At 40.9% G+C, this 23,625-nt stretch overlaps 1 protein-coding gene across 1 annotated transcript; it reads left to right on the forward strand.

Moving 5' to 3' along the window:
* Window positions 1-516: 516 nt before the first annotated feature.
* Window positions 517-16,105, forward strand: NTAQ1 (N-terminal glutamine amidase 1). Its single transcript, XM_037048480.1, has 6 exons — window positions 517-826; window positions 6,186-6,285; window positions 6,996-7,046; window positions 11,092-11,240; window positions 11,882-12,006; window positions 15,431-16,105. Exons 1-6 carry the CDS (start codon window positions 726-728, stop codon window positions 15,538-15,540), a joined length of 636 nt encoding a protein of 211 aa, XP_036904375.1. The 5' UTR covers window positions 517-725; the 3' UTR covers window positions 15,541-16,105.
* The last annotated feature ends 7,520 nt before the right edge of the window (window positions 16,106-23,625 follow it).

A 23,625-nucleotide genomic window follows, 5' to 3' on the forward strand; every position in this document is an offset into this window, starting at 1 on the left:
TCGTACATATCGAGCCTCCCGCGCGTCATCCGGTTCCTCCACGTCTGGAAACCCGGCCCCAGGCTGGAAGAAGGGCCTCCGACTCCTCATGGAGTCACGAAGTGCAGTTCAGGGTCTGGTGGCTTACCAACTCAAAGTGCTCTCTTGACTCGTCTTCAGGTTGCAGGAGGGTAACCTCTCCTCTCCCCAAGTTAAGCAAATCTCCCCCGTTACCGCCGCAGCCAGCATTCGCAGTCCCGCCCCACTCGGAACCTGAGCCGCCAGTCCCACCTCTGGCTCCTCCCACCGGCCCGGCTCCACCTATCCGGAATCCCGCAGTCTTCCTCGCAGCGAACTCACCCAGCTCACTCCATCCCGGATACGCCCACTTTGCCCTGGCTCCACCCTCCCGAAACCAGCCCCTCATCCACTCAGACCCCGCCCACCGGAGGCTGCACTCCCGGCTCCCCAGTAGAGGACCGCCCTGGGCCCGCCCATCAACTCTGGCTCCACCCAACGGCCCAGCCAGGGTCGCGCGCGGGTAAACTGAGATTCCCACCCCGCCCAGGCTCCGCCTACCCATCCCAGGATCCACCGCTAGGGAACAGCACCCGCGGCTTCGGGCTCCGCCCACTTTACCCCGAGAATACGCGCGCCCAGGTGCTGTAGCCTAGCTCTTTCCCGAAGCCCGTCCGCGGGCTGGTCTAGTCAGTCCACCTCAGGCGGGTGCCGCAGTCCAAGCCACCATGGAGGAGGATGTCCCCGCTGTCGCAGTCGCAGCCGCAGCGGCCCACTACCAGCCGGCCAGCCCGCCGCGGGAAGCCTGTGTCTATAACAGCTGCTACTGGTGAGGGGGCGCGGGCGCAGCGGCGTCACAGCCGGGCCCCGCCTCTTCCCGGCCCCTTCCCGGCCCCTTCCCGGGGTGCTCTGGGCACCGACTGGCGGGTTTTCCGGTTTGGCGGGAGGAGGGAGCGGGAATGGCAGCCTTAACCTCTGGAGGAGAGCGTGGTCGTTGAATGGGGGAGAGGTAGGGCGGGTTTTGCCGGGAATGGTAGGGTCGGCGTCGCGTTATTTCAGCTTCGCGCTTTGCGCTCGGACGTCCCTCAGAGGATCTCAGCGTTTGGGGCCCCGGGAGGGGGAGTTGGAAGCGGGGGGTGGGACGCAGAGAGCCGTTGGAAAATGACCCTGCCCAACCCTGTGTGGAATCGCACTGACGTGAAGGTCGTTTTGATTTTGTAAGATAATGGGGGCACAGAGACTTCACAGGAACTTTCCCAGGGTCAGCTAGTTAACCGCAGCCAGGAGTCCACATCAGACCTTCTTGTACCAAAAAGCATGACCGTGACCACCATGTTGTCATGTAGTAATGGTTATACTTACGTAGCCCTTGCTGTATGCCGGAATGGTTTATGTAACCGGATTCATTGACGCCCCACAGTTACTCTAGGAGGTAGGGACCGTTGTTCTCCCCCATTTTAAAGATGAGAACCCTGAAGTAATTTATTTAAGGCCACATAGCTTGTGAGTGAAGGAATGGGACTTGCGCGCAGGATTTGGCCTGGACTCCACTGTCGTGGAGTCCACCTCGTGCCCCTGCCCTAGGCCATCCTGTGGCTGAATCACCCCTCCTACCCTGGTCCTTTTTGCTCCCACACTTGCCTCCCCTTGCCTTTGTAATGACTTCTTCCCACTTCAGTCCCTGCACAATTGCGAAACCTCAGGGCCATCTAAAACTGCCTTTCCCTCCAGCTGGTTACCAAACCAGTGTCACCAGGAGCGGAACAGTGTGTTCAGCTCTGACTGCATGTCATGCCCAGCGCCAAGTTGTTCCACCCATGCCTAGGACACAGGTTCTATTTGTTATCATTTTCCTAGTTTTTAAAATGAAAAGATGGGCCACAGAGAGGCCTGTTGTTTGCTCAAGAAGGCGGATCTAGCAAGTGGTAGGTGGTCCTGAAACTGGAACCTCGGTAACGCTGGTGTCCATGCTTAACTACTGCACTTTGTTTCTGCCCTGCCTCTCACCTAAATCCTATTTTTGTCCTTATTGCCCATTCAGTTGTTTTACTCATTCATTCATCCATCCAACAAATGGTTATTAGGCACTTGGAGCATGTAATGCAGCATTCTAGGCCCTAGAGTTATAGCAGTGAACAAAATAGACAGTGTTCCTTGTGGTTTTTATTTTTTGGTTGTGGGAAAGCAGACAAAAATAAGTAAACCACATTTGGATGGTGTTAATTGCTATGAGACAAATAAAACCAGATCAGAGATGGAGACTTATGATTTTATATTAGGATATTGAAGGAAGACATTGTTGGTAAAGTGATAATTAAGAAATCTGAAGAAAAAGAGGGCAGGAATTTCATAGATAACTGGCGGGACACCATTCCAGGCAGGCAAGGAACAGCAGGGGCAAAGGCTCTGAGAAGGAGGTATGCTGTGAATATTCTAGGAATAACAAGGAGTAGTGAAGTGATAGCACAGTGTAGTGAAGTGATTCAGTGGGAGAATGGTAGGAGATGAACATCTCTTCAATAGATCATCTTTTAGTTCCTTCAGCCATATGCCAGACCCTCCTTGGCTAGCTGGGGGCCTGTTCCAATTTTTTCTACCAGGCCCCTTTGCCCAACCCTTCCCTATCTCCTAATGTCTTTAACTTTAGCTGGCTTCACACTGCTCAGTGCCATTCTGAATTTGAATGTGCTGGAGGATCACCTGGGAGCTTTTGTAAAACATGCAACCGTTAGGGTCCCACTCCAGAGTCTGGATGTGTGAGCAGCACAGAGGAATAGCCTGAGTCTGTTGATCACATTTCGAGGGATACAGGCATAGGCAATAAAGTCTGTCTCCTGAGCATAACACGCCTACTAAGATCTGTTCACCGTCTGTTCCTCCGACCTCATTTTGAGCCTGCCTTCTCTTTTCTGTAGGGTTTCTGAACCTTGGCTCTGTTGATATTTTGAACATGTTGATTCTTTGTTGCAGCAGCTGTCTTATCTATTGCAGGATGTGTAGCAGCATCCCTGGCCTGTACTCACTAGAGTCCCATAGCACCCTCTCCCAATTCCTAACCACCAAAAATGTCTCCAGATATTGCCAAATGTCCCCTGGGGAGCCAAATTGCCTTTTTGTGAGAACTAGTGCTTTACCCTGTCTGAACACATCAAGTAGGTACACCTTACTGCCTTTGCTCCTGTGGGTTTTTCTAACTTGACATAAATGTTGTCTCTGCTTCTGTTAGTTTCTGTCAGATGTTACTTCATCTTTTAAGACCCAGCTTAATGATAACAGTGATGGCCAGTATTTATTTGTGTAGCATTGTGTGGGTGGTAGAGCATTTTTTTCTTCCCGCATCCTTCTCTGACTTTAGCCCATCACCAGCAACCCTTGCAGAATCTTAGCCCTATTATCATTTCCTCCTTTTAAAAAAACCAGTGAAATGGGACGCGCAGGCCTGTGAATCAGACAATCACAGTTCGATTCCCTGTCAGGCACATGCCTGAGTTGCAGGCCAGTTCCCAGCAGGGGACTCACCAGAGGCAACCATACATTGATATTGTTCTTTTTCTCTCCTCCCCTTCCTCTCTAAAGATAAATAAATAAAATCTTAAAAAAAAAGGTCAGAAAAAAACCAGTTAAATAGGGTCCAGGACTCAAATCAAATCTGGGATTCTCTCTATTCCAACTGACTTTCACCGTTTCCAAGTATACAGGCCCTCTCTTTTATTAACATCAAAAGTTTCATGAGATCTTACTCTTAATCTTACTCTTGGGAGGAAAAAAGGAAAATAGAAAGGGACTACAAATTCAGTATCTCTTATGTTTAAATTTGTTTTTCTTGTGTAACATTCAAATATATTTGAAGAAGTAGGCCATATATGTTCAAAGCATATGTGCATTCAGCCTACCAGTAGTACTTATATGCATATGGATTCATGAGCTTTTTGCATTAATTCTATGCCCATCCTTGGGGTGAGGTAAGGGGAACAAACAAGGAAAAACAACTGACCTCTATCTCCTCTATATTCCCTTATACCTTTAAATTAGTGATTCCTTTTTTTAAAAAAAATTGATTGATTGATTTGAGAGAGAGAGAGAAACGATTTCTTATTCCATGTATTTATTCATTCATTATTTGCTTTTTTCATGTGCTCTGACCAGGGATCAAACCTGCCACCTTGGTTTGTCAGGATGATACTCTAATGAACTGAACTACCAGGCCAGGCCCTGAGTCCCTCTTCTGTGCTTCTTTATGTATCTTTTATGGCCTTGGATGCTTACTTATTTATGGATCTCTGTGTCTGCTCTCACTGTCTGTAAGCAATAAATATCATATCTTCCAAGAATTTCACATAGTGTTTTGTACATCACAGGCTCTTGAATATTTTTGTGGTCAACTCTGCAAAATGTCATAGGCAAGACAGACAAATGTCTTCTCAAAACTTGGTCTAGAACATCCAGATTTTAAAAGTATTAGATACTTTGTGTTATATATCCTATTGAAACAGTATATATTTTGAAAGGGATATAGTTTTCTGTGTGTGTGATTATAAACGGTTTATTTTTTAGATTCTAACATCCCATCACAATTAAATTGCATTTTAAAGACTTAACTGCTGACACTGAATAATCACAGCAAAGTGTTAAGAGACTAAGGATTTATCTCAGGTAGTAAATTTGAAGACAGCACACTTTTTTTTAAATACTCACCTGATGTTATGTTTATGGATATTTAGAGAGGAAGGAAGAGGGAGAGAGAAATACCAATTGGCTGCCTCCCATATGTACCTCCACCAGGGATTGAACCTGAAGCCTAAATATATGCTCTGACTGGAAACTGAACCTGGAACCTTTTGGTGTATGGGACGATGCTCCAACTAACTGAGCCACCCAGCCAGGGCAACAAAAAGCATACATTTGGGGTCAGACCTAGTAGATACCTTAGATGTCTTGGGGGATGTGAGCAGAAATAATACATTTGTTTGCTCCATACTATGGGGAAGTGGTTAGTAATCTCCTGTTGTGTCGTGGCCTCTATCACTACTTTTTCCATAAGGTTTCTTAGGTATTTTAGAGAGAAACAAAATTATATGAGAAAAATACAGAAACTCAGCTTTGGTGCTTTAAGCTTAGTTGTATGGAACATTGAGCTAGGTAGACAACAACAATGCTTGTGGATTGAAAGTGTTTATTTCCATAAAATAGTGATAGTCCTCGGTGCTGTTTGTGCCTTGCTTCATTTTCAGGTAACATGGTGTAGGTGGCAGGAAATTAGGCTTTGACAGATTGAGTCACGCGTGTGAGCAGAGTGTTGGTGTAGCTCATTTTGAACAAAGGTATACCATATGGCCTACCAGGAAAATGAACGCAGGGGCTGAGCTTTTGAGTACTCTCATCAGTGACTGCTTGCTTGTGCGGGAGTGTGGCTGTGGCTACTAGTGTGGCTTCGCTTGATGCACTGAACATTGCTTTACTTATAACCACTGCTTCAAATAGCTAAAGGCCTCTCATATAGAAGGGGGTTTTATCTGGGGTGGAGGTATAGGAAGGTGAATTTCAATTCATTGTGGGAAAGAACATTCTGAAAGTCAGGACTGCCTCTGTACCAGAGGGGTTTGGGGAATCACACTCACAGGAATTCCTCCAAAAGTATTTCTGGACATATCACATAACTGCCCTGACCCTTTCCACTCAGGAGCCTTCCTACCCCAAACACTCACCTTGCCCCATTCCTTAGGGGAGCAGGAAACCAGTGTTACTAAGATGCGTTGAGTGTTTATAATATAATGTGATTATTTCTTTTTTTATAGCTGAGAAAAACAGACACTCAGAGAGGTCAGGGTGTTCAGAGCTTCTTACGTTTAAGTGGCTGAGTTGGAATTCCATCTGTATCTCAAGTTCCTGAGCCTAAAGCTTACAGAATATTGATGTAGCATTTTTATCAGATATAAAAATATTTTTATCTATACCCAGACATTGTTGGGGGAGGTAATGAGCTCTGTGTCTGCAGAAGGGTTCATATAGTATAGGTTGGATAACAGCTTGTTGGAGATGTTTTGGAGGAGGTTCAAATGTTAGCCAGTCATTAGGTGTTTAAGGCCTCTTCCAACAGTTTCGTGTCATCATCAGTCTTTTCAGATTTGAAAGGCACAGAGTATTTTTGCTTAATTGTATTGATTAAATAAAACTCAACTTTGTTTCAGTGAAGAAAATATTTGGAAACTCTGTGAATACATCAAAAACCACGACCAGTATCCTTTAGAAGAATGTTATGCTGTCTTCATATCTAATGAGAGAAAGATGGTAAGTTGGTGAGTGATTGCACAAAGAAAACAAGAAATTTAGGGTATCCAAAGCTAAAGATAGTGTGGGTTTAGTACTATTTTCAAATGTGCTTTATAAAATACAGCAACATTTTCAAGTTTGTTTTTGGATGAAATTTTTCTTTCCCTTCCAGGGTATATAGTTGGGTTAGGAGAGCCTAGTTCATCACTTGGAGGTAGGGAGCTATGGATTGGTATGTTCACACAAATTAAACCCCTTTTCTTTAGGAGTTTAAATAGAATAGAACTACAGTAAACTCATATGAAGTATTAAAAAAGAAGGAACCCGTCGTATTTTATAAAGCATGTTTGCAAGGACCACCTTATTTGCTCCTAATGGGAACCCTGTGAAACATGCAAGTTTCAGGCAGCTATCTTGGTTTTGTAGATGAGGAAACAGAGACTCAGGAGGTTTCATGAGTAATTAAATAAGAAAGCAAGATTGGAACCAGCTAGGCCTTCTGATTCCCAGTTCAGGTCTTTTTCTACTCTCCAAAGACCATCGTATAATTAATTTTGCTTTTTCATTTTTAAGGACATTTAGAAGTATTTGGATTTCTTACCCATTCATTCTTTCACCTTGATTTTTTGGTGCTTAGAAATATTTTATTTTTTGTGTATATATTGCTTTAAAGAATTTAGCAGTAGTTTTACTGACACTGTGGCTTACATAATTTATTATTTTTGTAGATACCTATATGGAAACAGCAGGCAAGACCTGGAGATGGACCTGTGATCTGGGTAAGATGGTTAACCCAGAGCGCTTCTGATGCGTTATGAGTACCGTGAACCCTGAGTGGTCTTTATGTTTCGGTAGAGCAGAAGTGACAGGGCAGTAGAGGAAGACTATAGTAGTTCTAAATCGGCTCTTGAGAACAGATCTTATTTGGCCTAAGGTAGAGGCACTCACAAGGCGTGTTTATTTTAATTTTGAAATTATTATAGGAATTACTTTAAATTGTCTGTGGCAATATATTTGTGATCTCCCTGACTCTTATCCTTTTATACTGGAAAGAGTTTTAGTAATATTTAGTCCAGCTGTGCATGAGAATTATCTGGAGACTATGTTAGAAATATAGGTTTCTCATTTAGTTGATCTAGAGAAGGGTTTAGGAATTAGTTTTTTAGCAAACTCCTAAGTAAACATGACTGGCATTGGAAAAACACAGATCTACTGCAATCCCTTCAGTTTTCAGGTGTACAGGCAAGCCTAGAAAGGCAAAGTGAGTAGCTCAAGGTCATCTAGCTGATCAGTGGCAGAACTGGGTCTTAGGCTGGATCCTTTCTAGTGCACATGCATGTGTCACCCTCACCTGGCCCCCTGCAGAACAGAATTGTTTGTACTAGTAAACATGAAGAAAAAGTAAAAGAAAACTCCATTCATGATACTGTAACAAACATCTAGTTTCTGATAATTTAAAATACCATTTGAATTTATTTCATTGGTTTATTTAACTTACATATATTGGGTACCTGTTACATGCCAGACACAAAATAGGCTAAATCCTTGGCTTCATGGAGCTTGCATTCTTATTTCTTTCACCAGCAGGCAATGTGCTGTTCTGACATTAAAGCCCCAAACCAGAGCAGTGTTGGGTTAGGAGCATGGGCTCGGAGTCAGGCACACTGGGGTTGAGCCCCAGTCTCTCACTGATGGGCTGTGTGTACTGGTGCTCAAGGAGCATTATCTACTGTTAGCAACTCTATATAACTAATTTCTGCTGCAGACTGTCCATCTGCCCTGTGAGGAAGCCATCCTCATTGCTGAACCACTCAGCTAATTTTTAAAAATGTTTGTTTATTGTTTTCAGAGAGAGAGGTTGAATTTTGGATATTCCCTGACCAGGAATTGAGCCTGCAACCTTGGTGGCACGTTGAGATGGCACTCTAACTAACTAAGCTACCTGGCCAGGGTTCAGCGGATTTTGAGTCATGGCCTTGTGAGTTTCCCTAAGACAGGTAAGTTTCCTGTCTTAGGGAAACTCACAGGGCAAGGACCTGTGGTCATGTCCCCCTTATGCAGATCTCATGGCAGCTCAGCGTGGGGAACCTTGTTGCAGGAAGCCTCCCACACTCTCTGGCACATTTGTCTTTGCCTTATTGTTGTCCTCTTGTGGGAAGTAGGTAGGTTTCACTGAATGAGTAGAGACACCAGATCCCAAGGAGCAGACCCATGCTAGCCCCACTGGGTCTTCCTTGGCATCTGGGCAAACACTGAACCCAACTCAGAAAGTGAGGAACTGCTTTAATCTGTCTCCTTTGGTTGTGCATCTCTGCTATGAAGGCAAGTCCAAGTTGAGGCCTACTTTCTTTCAAGTTTATCTGATGTGTAGGAATGTGGACCATATTTGTTGCTTATGCCTTTTCACAAATTGTATCTCCTTTCTGGAAAGTTCTCCCCTTTGGGCAAAATTCAGTGGTGGTAGTCCTTTCTCAGTGAAACTCCTTGGCTATTGGTCTTCCAGCTCCTCTATTTTGTTGTTGTTGGTGGTGGTTTTTAAAAAGATATCTACATACATAATCTTATTAATTCCCCCAGTACACTCCAAGGTGAACGCTGTATTTACCTCCCTTTTATGAAAGAGGAAACTGAGGCTCTAAGTGGAAGGGTTAAGGTTTGAATAGGTGAACCAACTTCAGAATGCCTTTATCTGCTCCCCTGCCTCCTTCGTTCTGTCTCAACCTCCCTCTATTGCAGTAGTTGACTTGTGTTTCCCATTCACTTCTCTAAAAACTTGAGAGTGAGGAGCTGTCATTCCCATCTTTGTGTCTGTTTCAACAGTACAGTTTCCCATAAATAGTAGGGAGTGTGTATCGCAAAAAAACCTATAATGTGAGTACAAGATGGCAAGCAAGAAACAGATTTGGAAACAGGGAAGAGTGCATTTGAGTCAGAGCTTGAATGATGGATATGGAGAAGAGTGGTGGAGAAGATTGCTGTAGATGGAGGGGAATAACATGAATGAGCCCAGGGGAAGGAACTGGGCTGTTGTAGGGGAGCCGTTCTTCATTTATATCTGGAGGGTAGGGTGCATTAAGGGGGGTACAGGGAATAAGCATCCATTTCTGATGCTATTTCTGCTTTACTAAGATAGAGTTGGAGCCAGAGGAAGCACTTTAGTCTCTGATGGTACAACACCTCTAGTCTCAATGAATTATCTTTCCCACCTTTGAGAGTGAAATGAAATAACAGCTGAGAAACTGCTTTGTAAGCTCTGAAGTACTAGAAACATAAGATGGTATTATGAATGTTATACTAGTGTGATAGAACTTTTTATCTCACAGTGTTCTCCATGACAGTGGTTTGTTCTGAGGGACTCAAAGCACCAGACTGCCCCCACGTTCTTGATAACTGCCCTGACATCCCCTTCAGCAGTGCCCAGGGTCTGGGAGTGAGAGTGCGATTCACATACACTGTGCCACCTACTCGTGCACACAAAGCTCTCTTTATTCCTTAATGGTTACAAATGAAGTTTTAGCTGATTAAAAGAAGAAAAATAAACAAAAACCCCAAAGGAACATTTTTCTTTCTTTTAACTATATATATAGTATAAAACAAGAAGTTAAAGCCCTTCTTTCCCTCTCTAGACTAACCTCAAATAGTTCCTTTTGTTAATAGTTTGGAGGATATATTTACAGACTGTTTCCTCTGCATTCATATGCATGCATATTTACTTCTGAATGTGCACTGTGTCTTTATATACATGCAGTTTTAAAAAATATATACATATTCTGCAATTTGCTGCTTCCATCCAGCTATATAACATGGACATTTTTTCTTTTCCGCATAAATGTACTAAAACCTTTTTAACAACTGCATTAGTATTCCATGATATGACTGTATCATGATTTATTAACTGTAACCCTCTTGGTGGACTTCTGATTGTTTCTGAATTTCCGGAATTATAAACAGTGCTACAGAGATTTTCTTTGTGTGTGTGTGTGTGTGTGTGTATACTGTTATGTGTGTGGCCATTTTTTTGTAGTGTAGGTTCCTTGGAGTAAAATTGCATGGTCAAAGGGTATTTGATGTATATGAACATTTCCACTAGACATTTGGTCTGTTTTCAGGGTTTATATTTGCTTTATTTTGCTATTTTAAAGAGGGTTGTAATCATCTTGTATCTGTTTTTGATGTTATGTACAAGGGAGAACCATCCTCCCCAACCACCCCAAAAAACCCGGTAATTATCTTCTAGAGGACAGGCTGTTTGTAGTACAGGTTTCCCCTGCTAGGTGAGTGTTCTAGGAACCCATCTACATTAGTGTACCAGCTGGTGGTGTTGTAAGAGGCTGTATTCTACTTCAGTGATTATTTTTTCAAGATTCAACGTGCTTGCCCATTTCATGATGGGGGATTCATGAGCATACCTGCCCACATTGTGCTGAGTGTTTAGCAGTTTTTGATTAAAAATGGCATGACCCCCATGCCCCATCCTCCCTATTCACTTGATCTGTCCCTGCATGAAAAAGTTCTCAAAGGGAAATGTTTTGCTGATGTGGAAGAGGTGAAACAAAAGATGACAGAAGCACTAAAAGGCATCAAAATTGACGAGTTCAAAAACTGTTTTAAGCAGTGGGAAAAACATTTCTATAGCTGTATTGTATCAAATAGAGAGTACTTTGAAGGACACTGAAGTTTAAACGTATGAGAATAAATACACAACTTTTTATAAATAAATTCTGGGTTTTTTGGGGGTCCTTCTTCATGTAAGTGTTATATATATAGCCTTGGAATTTGGCATCATAAAGTAAATTGCTTAATTTTAGTGATGTTTACTTCTAGGATTACCATGTTGTGTTGCTTCATGTTTCAAGTGGAGGACAGAGCTTCATTTATGATCTCGACACTGTACTGCCATTTCCCTGTCCTTTTGATGCTTATGTGGAAGATGCCTTTAAGTCTGATGAGGACATCCATCCACAGTTCAGAAGGTGAGGAAAGTCAGGATGAATTTTCCTACTTTCTGGAGTGAGACTTTGACAATTACATGAAGTTGTCTTGTTTGTTTTTGCATTTGTTTTGCAAAGACTACTTGTCTCGGCATCACTGTTGAGTTGATATTTGAGAATGATATGCTACACAGAAGATTCAAAATGTTTTAAAGTTTTAAAGGCTGTCCAATGTATAAAAGGTTGGCAGTGGCAGTCCTTTAAAAATTTGTGTGATAATATCTCAAATATTTTCTTAGTTATTCTGGGGATTTCTCCCAAATAGTTATTTTGCTGTTTTGGGGTGTATGTATGTGGTGTGGGAATGGGATGCCTTCTGATGCCAAAATGAGAAGGCTGTTACAGTAGCACCTGAAAAGAGTGTGTTTTGCCCCTGGAACACAATTGAGTAAAAAATGGCAACCGCATGTATTTCCTGCCTTTGTAGTTTGGATTTCATCAGATCATTTCTCATGGCTTCTTTAATAGATAATAAGCTGCACATATATTTCTGTATTACTGATAGTACAAAAACGCTTGCATAATTTTGTGTATGTTTTAGAAAATAAGTCTATATAAAAATTGAATTAGAATTTCAACTGTGATAACCTCTCTGAGATAAACGAATGCTGCTTTATCTGCAGGAAATTTAGAGTAATCCGTGCCGATTCTTATTTGAAAAACTTTGCTTCTGACCGATCTCACATGAAAGATTCCAGTGGGAACTGGAGAGAGCCTCCTCCGTCATATCCCTGCATCGAAACTGGAGGTGAGCCAAAGATGCTTCCTTAGAGGGCTTTTCCGTTCCCATGCAGATCAGCGTTTTTGCTTCACCAAGGACAAAAATTGCATTGTTCTTTGGGTAAACCCCCCCGAGTGGTACGGAGGTAAGAGGAAGAGTAGTTCTGTGTATTTATGAGATTCAGAAATTGAGACACAGAGAGCAGGGCTGGAAGACATCAGAATTCATGGGAGAGGAAGGGTATTAAGTATTAGGCCATGGCACTCGCTAAGAGTATTGGATGTACCTACTGTGGGGACACTGGGCTTTAGGAGATCTGTGTGCTTATGTCATGTAACAGTGTGACTAGTAGTACCTTGCTGTGGTAGGGTTTGGTGTTATGGTGAAAAAATCACCAGTGTATCCTGTGATGTATGAAACGTCATTTCCCTGGCTCTAGAATAAAATCCCTATTAGGAGGAGATGAGAGCCACTAGATTTTGTTGTACCACTTATCTCATTTATGTGCTTTTAGGCATCAGTCCAGTTAATACTTTCTTGAGATTTGAGTGGATGAAGGCTTCTTCACCCTATTACTATTGTTTGGCATTCACATGAGTTGAAACATTATTTATGGTTGAAAGTAATTTACAACATTACCATTTATTGGTGAGATCATCCCATCACATGGCTGCTGTCTGTGTGAAAGTGCTCTGTAAGCTGTGCAACAGCCAGAAAAATGGGACAGAACTATTCAGATGTTAGCAGGGAAGCAAGTAAGAATACATTTGTCATATTTGAAGGGAGTGAACTAAGAGAGGATTCAAACTCTGACTTTTGAGGCTCTCTGTGAAAAGCTCTCCTAATTTTAAAAAATTTATGCTGGAATTGCTTTTGGGTTCACCAACCTGCTTCCTGGGCTCAGCATTAGAATTGGGACAGCTGCTAGGATAGGAGAGTGGTATAATTCAGAGGTCTGCCTTTCAGCCTTGGACAGCCTGCTGTAGGGGATGTGGTCTGGGACAATGTGTCTTGGCAGCTTCCTTTCTCATAGCCGTGAGCTAACTAACTCAGAGCCTTGTACGTGGTAGATGTTCAGTAAGTACCACCTCATCAGTCCTGACCCTCTTTGGGTCACTCCTTTAGTTTTGATGACTACTACCCTATAGTAAGTGCTATTTTGTCTCAGGCTTTGTGCCAGCCCTTTAGCATACTAGTTTAATTTCATTTTCGCCATGACTCAATGAGACAAGCTTTATTTCCATGTTGGATAGACCCATAAACTGAAATACATGAAGGTTAAGGTGCATGGCTAGGAAGTGGCAGAACACTAGGCTTGAGGAGGCTTTTTTTAATGGGGAGTGCAGTGTCTTTTTTGGTGCATATGTAATTAGTTCAGCTGAGGCCTCCTGACCTTGAGATTGAAATTGAAAGGAATCTGCTCTGCAGTGTGGGGTAAACATACTGGTTTCTCATGGGATAATTTAATCACATTGTAATGTTCTCTCATGTGATAAATTAATTACTTCAAGCTGTGTATTTATTATAGGAACACATCCAGTGTAAGAACAAATGGGAATTACTTTTAGCTAATTAGTAGTGTTTAATTTTTTAAGAAGTTAAAGTTTCAAGAAAATATTAAATCTTAAATTAATGCATGTTTTAGGTATTTTAATAGCAACTTTACTTGGTCCCTTACGTTTATTACTTTTATGACTTAAAATTTAGTACATTTAATATATTGTGCATTGTGAAAAACTAAACATTTAGTAATTTCAGTGGCCATGTGTCTGCAGGGCCACTGTTTCCAATTCCGCGTTTAGTGTATTTTAAAGAAAGGAACTCTTCCTGATGAGAAGGAAGCTGAGATTTACAGTCTTATAGCCTTGCCCTAATGATTAAGTCCCAGCACCAGCTACTTAAGACTCAGTTTTTAAGGACATTTCCCAAGTTCTGGGCTGAATTATAGAGGATACCAAATCTGTCCTCTTCTCTTCCTGAGCCCTTGGCTGTGTCTTGTCCACATACATCTTTTATCTGACTGTTTTCAGATGTGTTACAGTAACACCAGCTGATTGGAGCTGAGCACCAGGACCAGTGTTACATAAACAAATGCTGTACATTGAACTTGTAACAGTTTTTAAATTTTCATTTTGTTTTTAAGTAGTGAATACCTGAAGATAGTACTCATTTTTTATTTAATTATATTTAAATGCCCTAGAAAATAGATACTATCATATTTCTGTAGTTGAGGTTTCCTTAGCAATTTGTTAAAAATTTTAGCTGACCTACTTACTGACAGGGGGTATGGCTTCCATCCCAGGTAAGCAAGACTTATCCAGTTAATAAGCAAGACTTACTAACTTCTGCCCCATTTCTCCTTGAAGGTACTTGTCTTTCCTTTGTTTCTGGTTCCTTGGTCATCCTGCATGCCTGGTTCTCTGATGACTTCAACAAAACTTTTGGTTTTGCTGATTATCTAGATTTTTTTTGTTGTAAGAAGTGTCTTATTTTTTATTTACTTATTTATTTTAGATTTTATTCATTTACTTTTAGAGAGAGGGGGAAGGGGGGTGGGAGAAAGAGAAGGAGAGAAACATCAATGTGCAAGACATTTGTTCAGTTGCCTCTCACATGCCCCCAACTGGGGACCTGGCCTACAACCCAGGCATGTACCCTGACTGGGCATCAAACTGGCAACCTTTCGGTTCACAGGCCTGCACTCAATCCATTGAGCCACACCAGCTAGGTTAGGGGGGACTTTTTTAATATGTAGATTCCTTTTCCAACTCTTTTTTTGTTTTCTTATAATTTATTTGTTGAAGAAACTGAGTCTTGGAGAAACAGTCTGGATTTTCCTAATTGCATCTTTTTTGTATCCTCTGAATTTCCTGTAAATTGGCAGTTTGGTTATTCATGCATTTTTTTTCATTTGACTTTTTATTTAGAAATAATTTTAGACTTCTAGAGAATTTACTGAAATAGGACAAAATTCCTGTATACACTTTACTCACATTCCGGATATCTGAGTAAACTATAGTGTAATTATTGAAACCAAGAAAATTGTACAATTGATTAAAAAATATTGACATAATACTATTAGTTTACAGACTTAATTTAAATTTTGCAAGTTTTCCCACTGATTTTTTTTCTGACTCATGGTGTTATGTTTAGTTGTCATGTCTGCTTGGTCTTCAACTATGACATTTTCTTTCTTCCTTTTCTTTTCTAACTTTTAAATCTTGAAGAATACTGGTCAGTTATTTTGTAGAGTGCCCCTCATTTTGGGCTTGTGTGAGGTTTTGTCATGATTAGATGGAGTTTATCCATTTGCAGTAAGAATGCCACAGAAGTGATACTGAATGCTTATCCATTGGAATAATTTTCCCTAATTTTAGTCTTTTGGGTTGTTTTATTGCTGTTAAACCAAAATTGTGCTTTCAGTGGACATTTCTTTCATGTATTTTTCTAGATTCCAAAATGAACCTGAATGATTTTATCAGTATGGATCCTGAGGTAGGGTGGGGAGCCGTTTATTCACTGTCTGAATTTGTACATCGTTTTGGCAGTCAGAACTACTGAACTGGACGTCTGGATGGAGAAATTCTGGGACATGAACACTAAATTTTATGCTACATTTGGTTTGGAATTGTGTTTTCCTCTTTTAGTTCAATTTATTTGAAACATGGGTGAACAAAAAAAAATAAAACTTTTCTTCTGGATATGTCAGGTTGAAACTTGAGGTCGTGTATATTTGCCAAGGTAGTCCCTACGACTAACGTTTGTTAAAACATGTGATGATGACTTATGCCAGTAATTGTTTTTGTTGTGATAGATGTGTGGATGTTTTATTTGTTGTGGATGTATTGTTTTTCTCCAGCTACACTGTAAGCTCCTGGAGGGCAGGGTTGTGGCTCATTGCACAGTGAATCTCTCATTCCCACAAGAGGTGGCCATACGACGTTCGGTAGTGATTGTATTGCTGCCTGAAGAGGGCTGATATTGTGAGCTGAATCAGCAATAAGTATTAGTCTTTTTGGACTATTAAGTTCTTGAAAAAGATGTAGCCCTCTCAGGCTTGAATGTTATTTAGCCTATTTATATATGTTTTGTTTTTTAAAAATAAATGGATTTAAAATTAATTTTGTTTTAAAGATTATGTGTCATTTAAAAAAGTATTTTATTGTTTAATTACAGTTGTCTGCATTTTCCTCCCACTACTCCCTCCTACCCCAGCCAAACCACCTCCCTCCCTTGCTTCCATCCCCACCTTGGTTTTATCCATGTGTCCTTTATAGTTGTTCCTATTAATCTTCTTGCAGATGTGTTAGAAATTAACTTTAATTATCTAATTCCAAATAAATGATGTTTGGCATTAAACTAGCAGGTAGCAGTAGCTCTCCTTCATGTCTTCATTATTCTACTAAAAAAATGAGCCATTTTTTATAACAAGAATAGCCAAGCTTTTGATCTTAGATGTTTTCTGCCCATTAAGAAACTTTAACTTGATGTAGTCCTATTTGTTTATTCTTTTCTTTATATCCCTTGCTCTAGGGGGCATATTGGTGAAAATACTGCTTTGTGGGATATTTGACATTTTCCTGCATGTGTTCTCCTTGAGGACTTTTATGGTGTCACAACTTATATTTAAGTCTTTTATTCATCTTGAGTTTATCTTTGTGTACAGTGTAAGGTAGTGGTCTAGTTTCTTTTTCTTTCTTTCTTTCTTTTTTTGCATGTACCTGTCTAGATCTCCCAACACCATTTGTAGAAGAACCTATTTTTTACTCTATTTTATGTTCCTGACCCCTTTGTTGAATATTCATTGACCATAAAGACATGGGTTTATTTCTGGGCTCTCTCTTCTATTCCATTGATTTATGTGTCTGTTCTTATGCTAGAACCAGACTGTTTTGATTAAAGTGGCCTTGTAGTATAGTTTGATATCAGGTATTGTGATCTCTACTGTTTTGTTGTTCTTTTTCAAAATTGCTGAAGCTATGTGGGGTTATTTATGGTTCCATACACATTTTTGAAATGTTTGTTCTATATCTTTGAAATACATAATTGGTATTTTAACAGGGATTGCATTGAATCTATAAATTGCTTTGGATAGTGCGAACATTTTAATGACATTAGTTCTTCCAATCCATGAACATGGTATATGCTTCCATTTATTTGTGTCTTCCTTAGTTTCTTTCTTTAGCATTCTGTAGTTTTGAGTACAGGTCTTTTACCTCCCTCGCTCTCTTTTACATCTTTGGCTCTCCTTGGTTGGGTTTATTCCTAAGTATATAAAGGAAAGAATGTAGTCCCATTTAAACCATTTGTTTAAATGGGACTACATCAAGTTAAAATGCTTCCGCACAGTGAAAGAAAACATCAGTAAAATGAAAAGGGAACCAACCTTGTGGGGAAATATATTTGCCAATGGTACCTTGGAGAAGGGTCTGATCTCCAAAATATATAAAGAACTCAAATGACTCCACACCAGGGAGACAGACAATCCAATTAAAAAATAGGCAAAGGACCTCAACAGACACTTCTCCAAGGAGGACATACAGAGGGCCCATAGACTCATGAAAGGATGCTTAGCATCACTAGCCATCAGAGAGATGCAAATTAAAACCACAGTGAGATACTACTTCACACTGGTCAGAATGGCCACCATGAATCAACAAACAAGTTCTGGCCAGGATACGGAGAAAAGGGAACCCTAGTACACTGTTGGTGGGAAAGCAGACTGGTGCAGCTACTGTGGAAACCTGGAATTTCCTCAAAAAACTAAAAATGGAACTGCCTTTTGACCTATGCAATTCCACTGCTGGGATTATACCCTAAGAATTCTGAAACACCAATCCAAAAACCTCTGCACCCCAATGTTCATAGCAGTGTTATTTACAGTAGCCAAGTGCCCATCAGTAAATGAGTGGATCAAAAAACTGTGGTACATTTACACAATGGAATATTACGCAGCAGAAAGAAAAGGAACTACCCTTTGTAACAGCAAGGATGGAACTAGAGAGCATTATGCTAAGTGAAATAAGCCAAGAGGTGAAAGACAAATACCATATGATCTCACCTATAAGTAAGTGGAACTTAACAAGAGACAAGTGAGCAAAATAGAACCAGAGACATGGAAGTAAACAACAAACTGACAATGACCAGAGGAGTTGGGGAGGGGGATAACAGGAAAGAAGGGGAAGAGTCAAGTCAAGGAACATGTATATAAAGAATCCATGGACAAAGAAACATGGGGGTGGGGGAGGATTGAATGTGGGAGAGGGCGGATGGGCAGGGCAGGGGAGAGCAATGGGGGGAATATGGGGACAACTGTAATTGAACAACAATTGAAAAAAAAGGAAGGAAGGAAAGAAAAAAAGAAATTTAGCCGTGACCGGTCTGGCTGGCATGGCTTAGTTGGTTGGGCATTGTATTGCAAAGCAAAAGTTCACCAGTTCAATTCCCAGTCAGGGCTCATGCCTGGATTGTGGGTTCGATCCACAGTCGGGTGCGTATGAAAGACAGACAATCGACATTTCTCACATCATTTTTCTCCCTCCCTTTAAAAACAAATGGAATCTTAAAAAAAAAACAAAAACCAACAAACCTTAACATAAATGTCCTGCCTTGTGCTGTGGAGGGCCAACTGAAATAATTTACTTAAGAATCAACCAATCTAAGGATACAGCCCATATCCATTTGGCTTAGCTGACCAGAAAGATTCTGGGAGAAGTGAATGAATTTTTGGTAAGAAGAATACAAATATTACAGCCTCTTAAGTTATTTTATAATTTAGAGCTAAATATAGACCTCAGACTTACATACCTTGTGGACCTTCGGATGGTGATTTACTCATTTATCTATTATATATTTTTCAATAATTTTTAAAATTTATTTTTAGAGGGAGGGAAAGGGAGGAAGAGAAACACAGTAGTTGCTCTTGCATGCCTCCAGCTGGGGACCTGGCCTACAACCTAGGTGTGTGCTCTGACCAGGCATCAAACCAGGCACCCTTTCGGTTCACAGGCCGGCACTCAATCCACTGAGTCACACCAGCCAAGGCCAGATGGTGATTTAAAAAAGTGTGTGGCTAAAATGAATAAGATAAATCTTGGCAGGCTGCACCATGGAAATACTTTGTCCTGAGCAAAATGTTTCAGAGGGACCAAAGGGTGGTAATGTGATTTATAATTCCAGTTTTAGGTCTTTTTTCTTTTTTTGCATATGTGTAAGTAGGTTTCCTATGTGGTGTTCAACGTTATATTAGTGCAGACAAATCAGACTTGTGTGTATTTGGCAGTTTGAACTTCTCAGCCTCCTTGCCTTGAAATGGATAAATCCTATCTTCTAACCAGGGTAGGAAGCAAGGTTTATTGTTTTAAGCATGTTAAAATATCCAGGGGCCATTGTCTTGTTAGGCCATTGTCTACTTAGTACTCCTGCAGTGGATGCCCTTTGGGGACCCCTTGACCCCTTCTTTGCACCTATAGTCCTGGTGGCATAGATAAAGGCATAGAGTTTAAGCTGGGCCAGGAACAATCTGTGTTTTCAGCCGGCTCCAGCTTTTGAACTTTCCAGTTTATATAAAGCAGTGGATTCCTTTTCCTCTTCAGCTTCTGTAAATTGGATCACTGTTAGTTTTAACTGAAAGGTGGGTGGGTTCTCTTATAAGATTTGTCTTCAAAGTTGTTTATTTTATCAGACTTAGGAACTGTTACTTTTGTCTTTCTGTGCTTAATTTTTCTCTGAGGTCAGATATGCTTCTGTTTATACTCAACATGTGTGAGAGAACTGAATACTGTCTGGAAAGAGGAAGTTTCAAGAAAGGCAGGGGACTAAAATAAACTTTGTAAATTGACTGTGAAAATAAGAGAAATAAGGACTCTCCAAGAATCTGATATACAGTGGAGCAGGGATGCAAATACAATAATACAAGGTGGTTCCCGGGTTAGCAGGACTGACTGTTCGTGACTGAAGATAGATTACCCTTCAGAAGAGGGGTTGGTTAGCAGTGGAAATAATGACACATTCTTGCATATGTGGTTTTTCTCAGTTTAATCTTTAATTACTTAAAAAGTAGATGGTGCATGCACATTTCACAAATTCAAAATATATAAAAGGGGGTATGTGGTTATATGGTAAAAAGTAAACTTCCCTCCACTCTGGCCTTCAATTTTCAGACTTCCTTACTCAGAAACAACTTTTGTTTTCTGTTTCTTTTATATCCTTCCAGGGTTTTTTATGCATGTGTAAGCATATTTGTATTATGTATTAAATTCTTTATTTTTCCTCCCCACAATGGTAACATTCTAAATCTACTCTTCTGCACCCTGGCTGATGTGGCTTGGTGGATTGAGCACTGGCCTATGAACTGAAGGATTGCTGGTTTGATTCCCAGTCAGGGCACCTGCCTGGGTTGCAGGCCAGGTCCCTGGTGGGGGATGCTGGAGAGGCAAACACACATCGATGTTTCTCTTCCTCTCTCTCTCCCTTCCCCTCTTTAAAAATAAATAAAATCTTTAAAAAAATAAATCTCTTCTGCATTTTACTTTTTAAAGGTAATATATTTGGGCATTTTTCTAAGAGGTACATGTTGAACTTCCTCATTCTTTTTCTTTCTTTCTTTCTTTATTTATCTGTCTATTGAATTTGTTGTTCACTTTATGCATTCATTCATTGGTTGATTCTTGTTTGGTTGATTCTTGTGCGTGCTCTGACTGGAGATCGAACCTGCAACCTTGGCATATCAGGACAATGCTCTAACCAATTGAGCTACCTGGCCAGGACTTACTGTATTTTCAGACTATAAGTCGTACCCTCCCACCTCATTTGGGAGGGATAATGGTGGTTAATGCTGCTGTTGAATTCTGTTTACATTTATATTGGTGAAATATTATGTTATTTATGCTATCAAGTATTTTACCATATTTTTTGCTTCAAAAATTTTTTTCCTATTTTCCACCTCTAAAACCTAGGTGTGTCTTACGGTCCCCAAAATATGGGTATTTTTAAGCGTTATGTGCATTCTGTGGTATGCATGGTCCATCATTTAACAGTCCTTTATGAGTTGTTTTTTTTTTAAGATTTTATTTATTTATCTTTAGAGGGGAAGGAGAGAGGGAGAGAAACATCAATGTATGGTTGCCTTTTGTGTGTCCCCTGCTGGAAGTTGGCCGGCAGGGAACTGGACTACAACCCAGGCATGTGCCCTGACTGGGAATCGACCTTTATGAGTTGTTTTTAGTCTTTTGGTAAGGTGAAATGCTTCAAGGAGTATTTTTGTTATTGTGTCTTTATAACAATTTCCAAGATATACAGCACAAATAATGCCAATTTATTACAAAATCACAAGTATGTAATTATATAACACACTTAAGCCCACCATATGACATTTTAGGTGAAATATTCAAATTAAAACTATGAAATATTATACCTATACTATTACCCTACCAACCATACTCAAGCAGGCCCTACTTCTGCTGGACCCTGTATTTTGAAAGTCTACACTGCTAGTTGTACCACCGAATCCATTCTTGTTTTTTGTTTTTCTTTTTCCTAGAAATGAGGATAGCAAATATTTTCTATAAAGGACCAAGTAGTAAATATATTAGACTTGGCAGGCCTTAGGGTCTTTGTCATGACTGTTTAGCTCTACCTTTGTAGTGGGTAAAGCTACTGTAGACAGTATGAAAATGAATGGGTGTGGCTGTGTTCCAATAAAACTTTGTTTAGAAAACCAGGGTCTTGAAGAGTGGACCCTTGGGGTGTAATTTGCTGTTCCTTGTTCTAGAGTAAGAGTTATACCTGGTCTGTGGCTGCCCTACCAGGGACCACATTTCCCAATCTCCTTTGCAGCTAGGTGTGGCCATGTGACCGGGTTCTCACCATTGAGTTGTTAGGAGAAAGATGTGGCCACTTACAGGGCTGACTTGTGGAACATTGCCTGCCTACTCCTTCATACCTTCCCCCCTTTTCTACTGGATGGAGTGGTGATGACTAGGACGACCTCAGAAGTTATCTGTTGAAGACAGCAGAGCCACCATCAGCCTGGATTCCCGAATGACCCTCTGGAGCTGTGTCGCATGCCCGCCTGGAAAGTATAGTGTGGAACTGTTCGTTAGGAGGCAAAAGTGTATTTTTTTGCTCACAGAATTATTGGTGAGTCTTGATCCAGCAGTTTAGTCTTCCCTCTCTAAATAATACAGTGCTCATTTAAACACTTCTAACACTATTTTGACTGGATTGGAAATAAGACTTTGTGATGCACCATGCAGGGTTAGATCCTCTGTGTCTTTGGGTCAGACCTCTTACTAAATGTCCCACAGTGTTTGTGGAATTATTGTCCTTTACAGAATGTTCAGGAACTCTGAAAACAGATGTCATCTGTAGTTCTTATTTTGTATGAAGTTCAGAAGTCTTGTGGGAAAGAAGACAAATGAAGTTTATCCTCATTTATGGTTCAGACACATCAAGTCCTGTCTAATGGACCAGGAATGCTCAAAGCAATCTTTGCTAGGTGAGAAAAAAAAAACAAACAGATTTCTTAGAGGAAATGAAACCTGAATGAAGAAGACATCTGGCTCAGTGAATCAGACTGGATGACAAGGCAAGGAGGTTAGAGAACTCACTGGTGGTAGGTGCAGTATACTGTGTGTCTCCTCTTTGCTTGCCTTTCATGCAATGCACACTTGAAATTACTCCTTCATCCTCTTGAAAGCCCTGTCTTCTAGAAATAAAAGGGAAGAAGTATGTCACTAGAGGCCCAACATGGCTCTGTGGGACTCTTGGTCTGGGGCAGCAGAAGGGGAACGGTGGAAATCAGTGACCTGACAGGTTGGAACTTCGGCAGTTGGGTGGTTGGCTTAGAGCAATGCAGCAGAAAGCATGAGAAAGTCTGTAGGCTATGGCTCTTGATTCTCCATTCTCAAAATCTACATTTCATCAAGGCTTTGAAATAGAACATGAACTTGCCTAGGATTCACATGTTGGTAGGGGCCTGAGTACCTCAGCTGACAATAGTAGGCACCTCTGGTGATTTTAAAAAATTGTTGGTAGAGAATGCTTTTTTAAAAAGATGGGCTTTGTGTTGGTAAATGTATGCTTAAATCATTAAGATTTGGGATTACTATAGATATGACAGGCTTGCACTCAATGGATGGAAGCCTGGGACATACCAGGTTCATACAATTCAGGGAAGAGGAAGTCTTGGTCATTTGCCTTGAATAAGTTTTGGAGAACAGAGTTAGAAGTTACAGGGAGGTAGGTTCCATCCATTCCTCTCTGCTTTGCTTTATCTTTCCATTCACCCATCTGCGTACCCACTTAGCATCTAGTACATGCCTACAATTCGTGAAGTTAGGTCCTGATAAATAAGAACTGTCCTAAAAGAAGCCAGGCACAGAGTGCTCAGGTTCAAGGACAGAGCTGCCACATCACTCTCGGTAGCAAACAGAGAGTCAAGCATTGTCCCTGGTCTGGTAACTCAGCAGTGAGGAAAACGAGCCCCTCACACTCACAGAGCTCACATTTTGGTGGAGCAGACGAACAATGAACATAATACTGTGTGTGGAAGGATAGTTGCTCTTTATTGCCTTGGGAAAGGTTGTGTGTGGAACAGTTTTGGAGAGGAAGATCAGGACTTTTATTCTGGCCATGTTAAATTTG

Source organism: Sturnira hondurensis, unplaced genomic scaffold (genome assembly GCF_014824575.4).
Source record: "Sturnira hondurensis isolate 20B ecotype Veracruz unplaced genomic scaffold, ASM1482457v3 Scaffold0006413, whole genome shotgun sequence".
NCBI classification, from domain to species: domain Eukaryota; kingdom Metazoa; phylum Chordata; class Mammalia; order Chiroptera; family Phyllostomidae; genus Sturnira; species Sturnira hondurensis.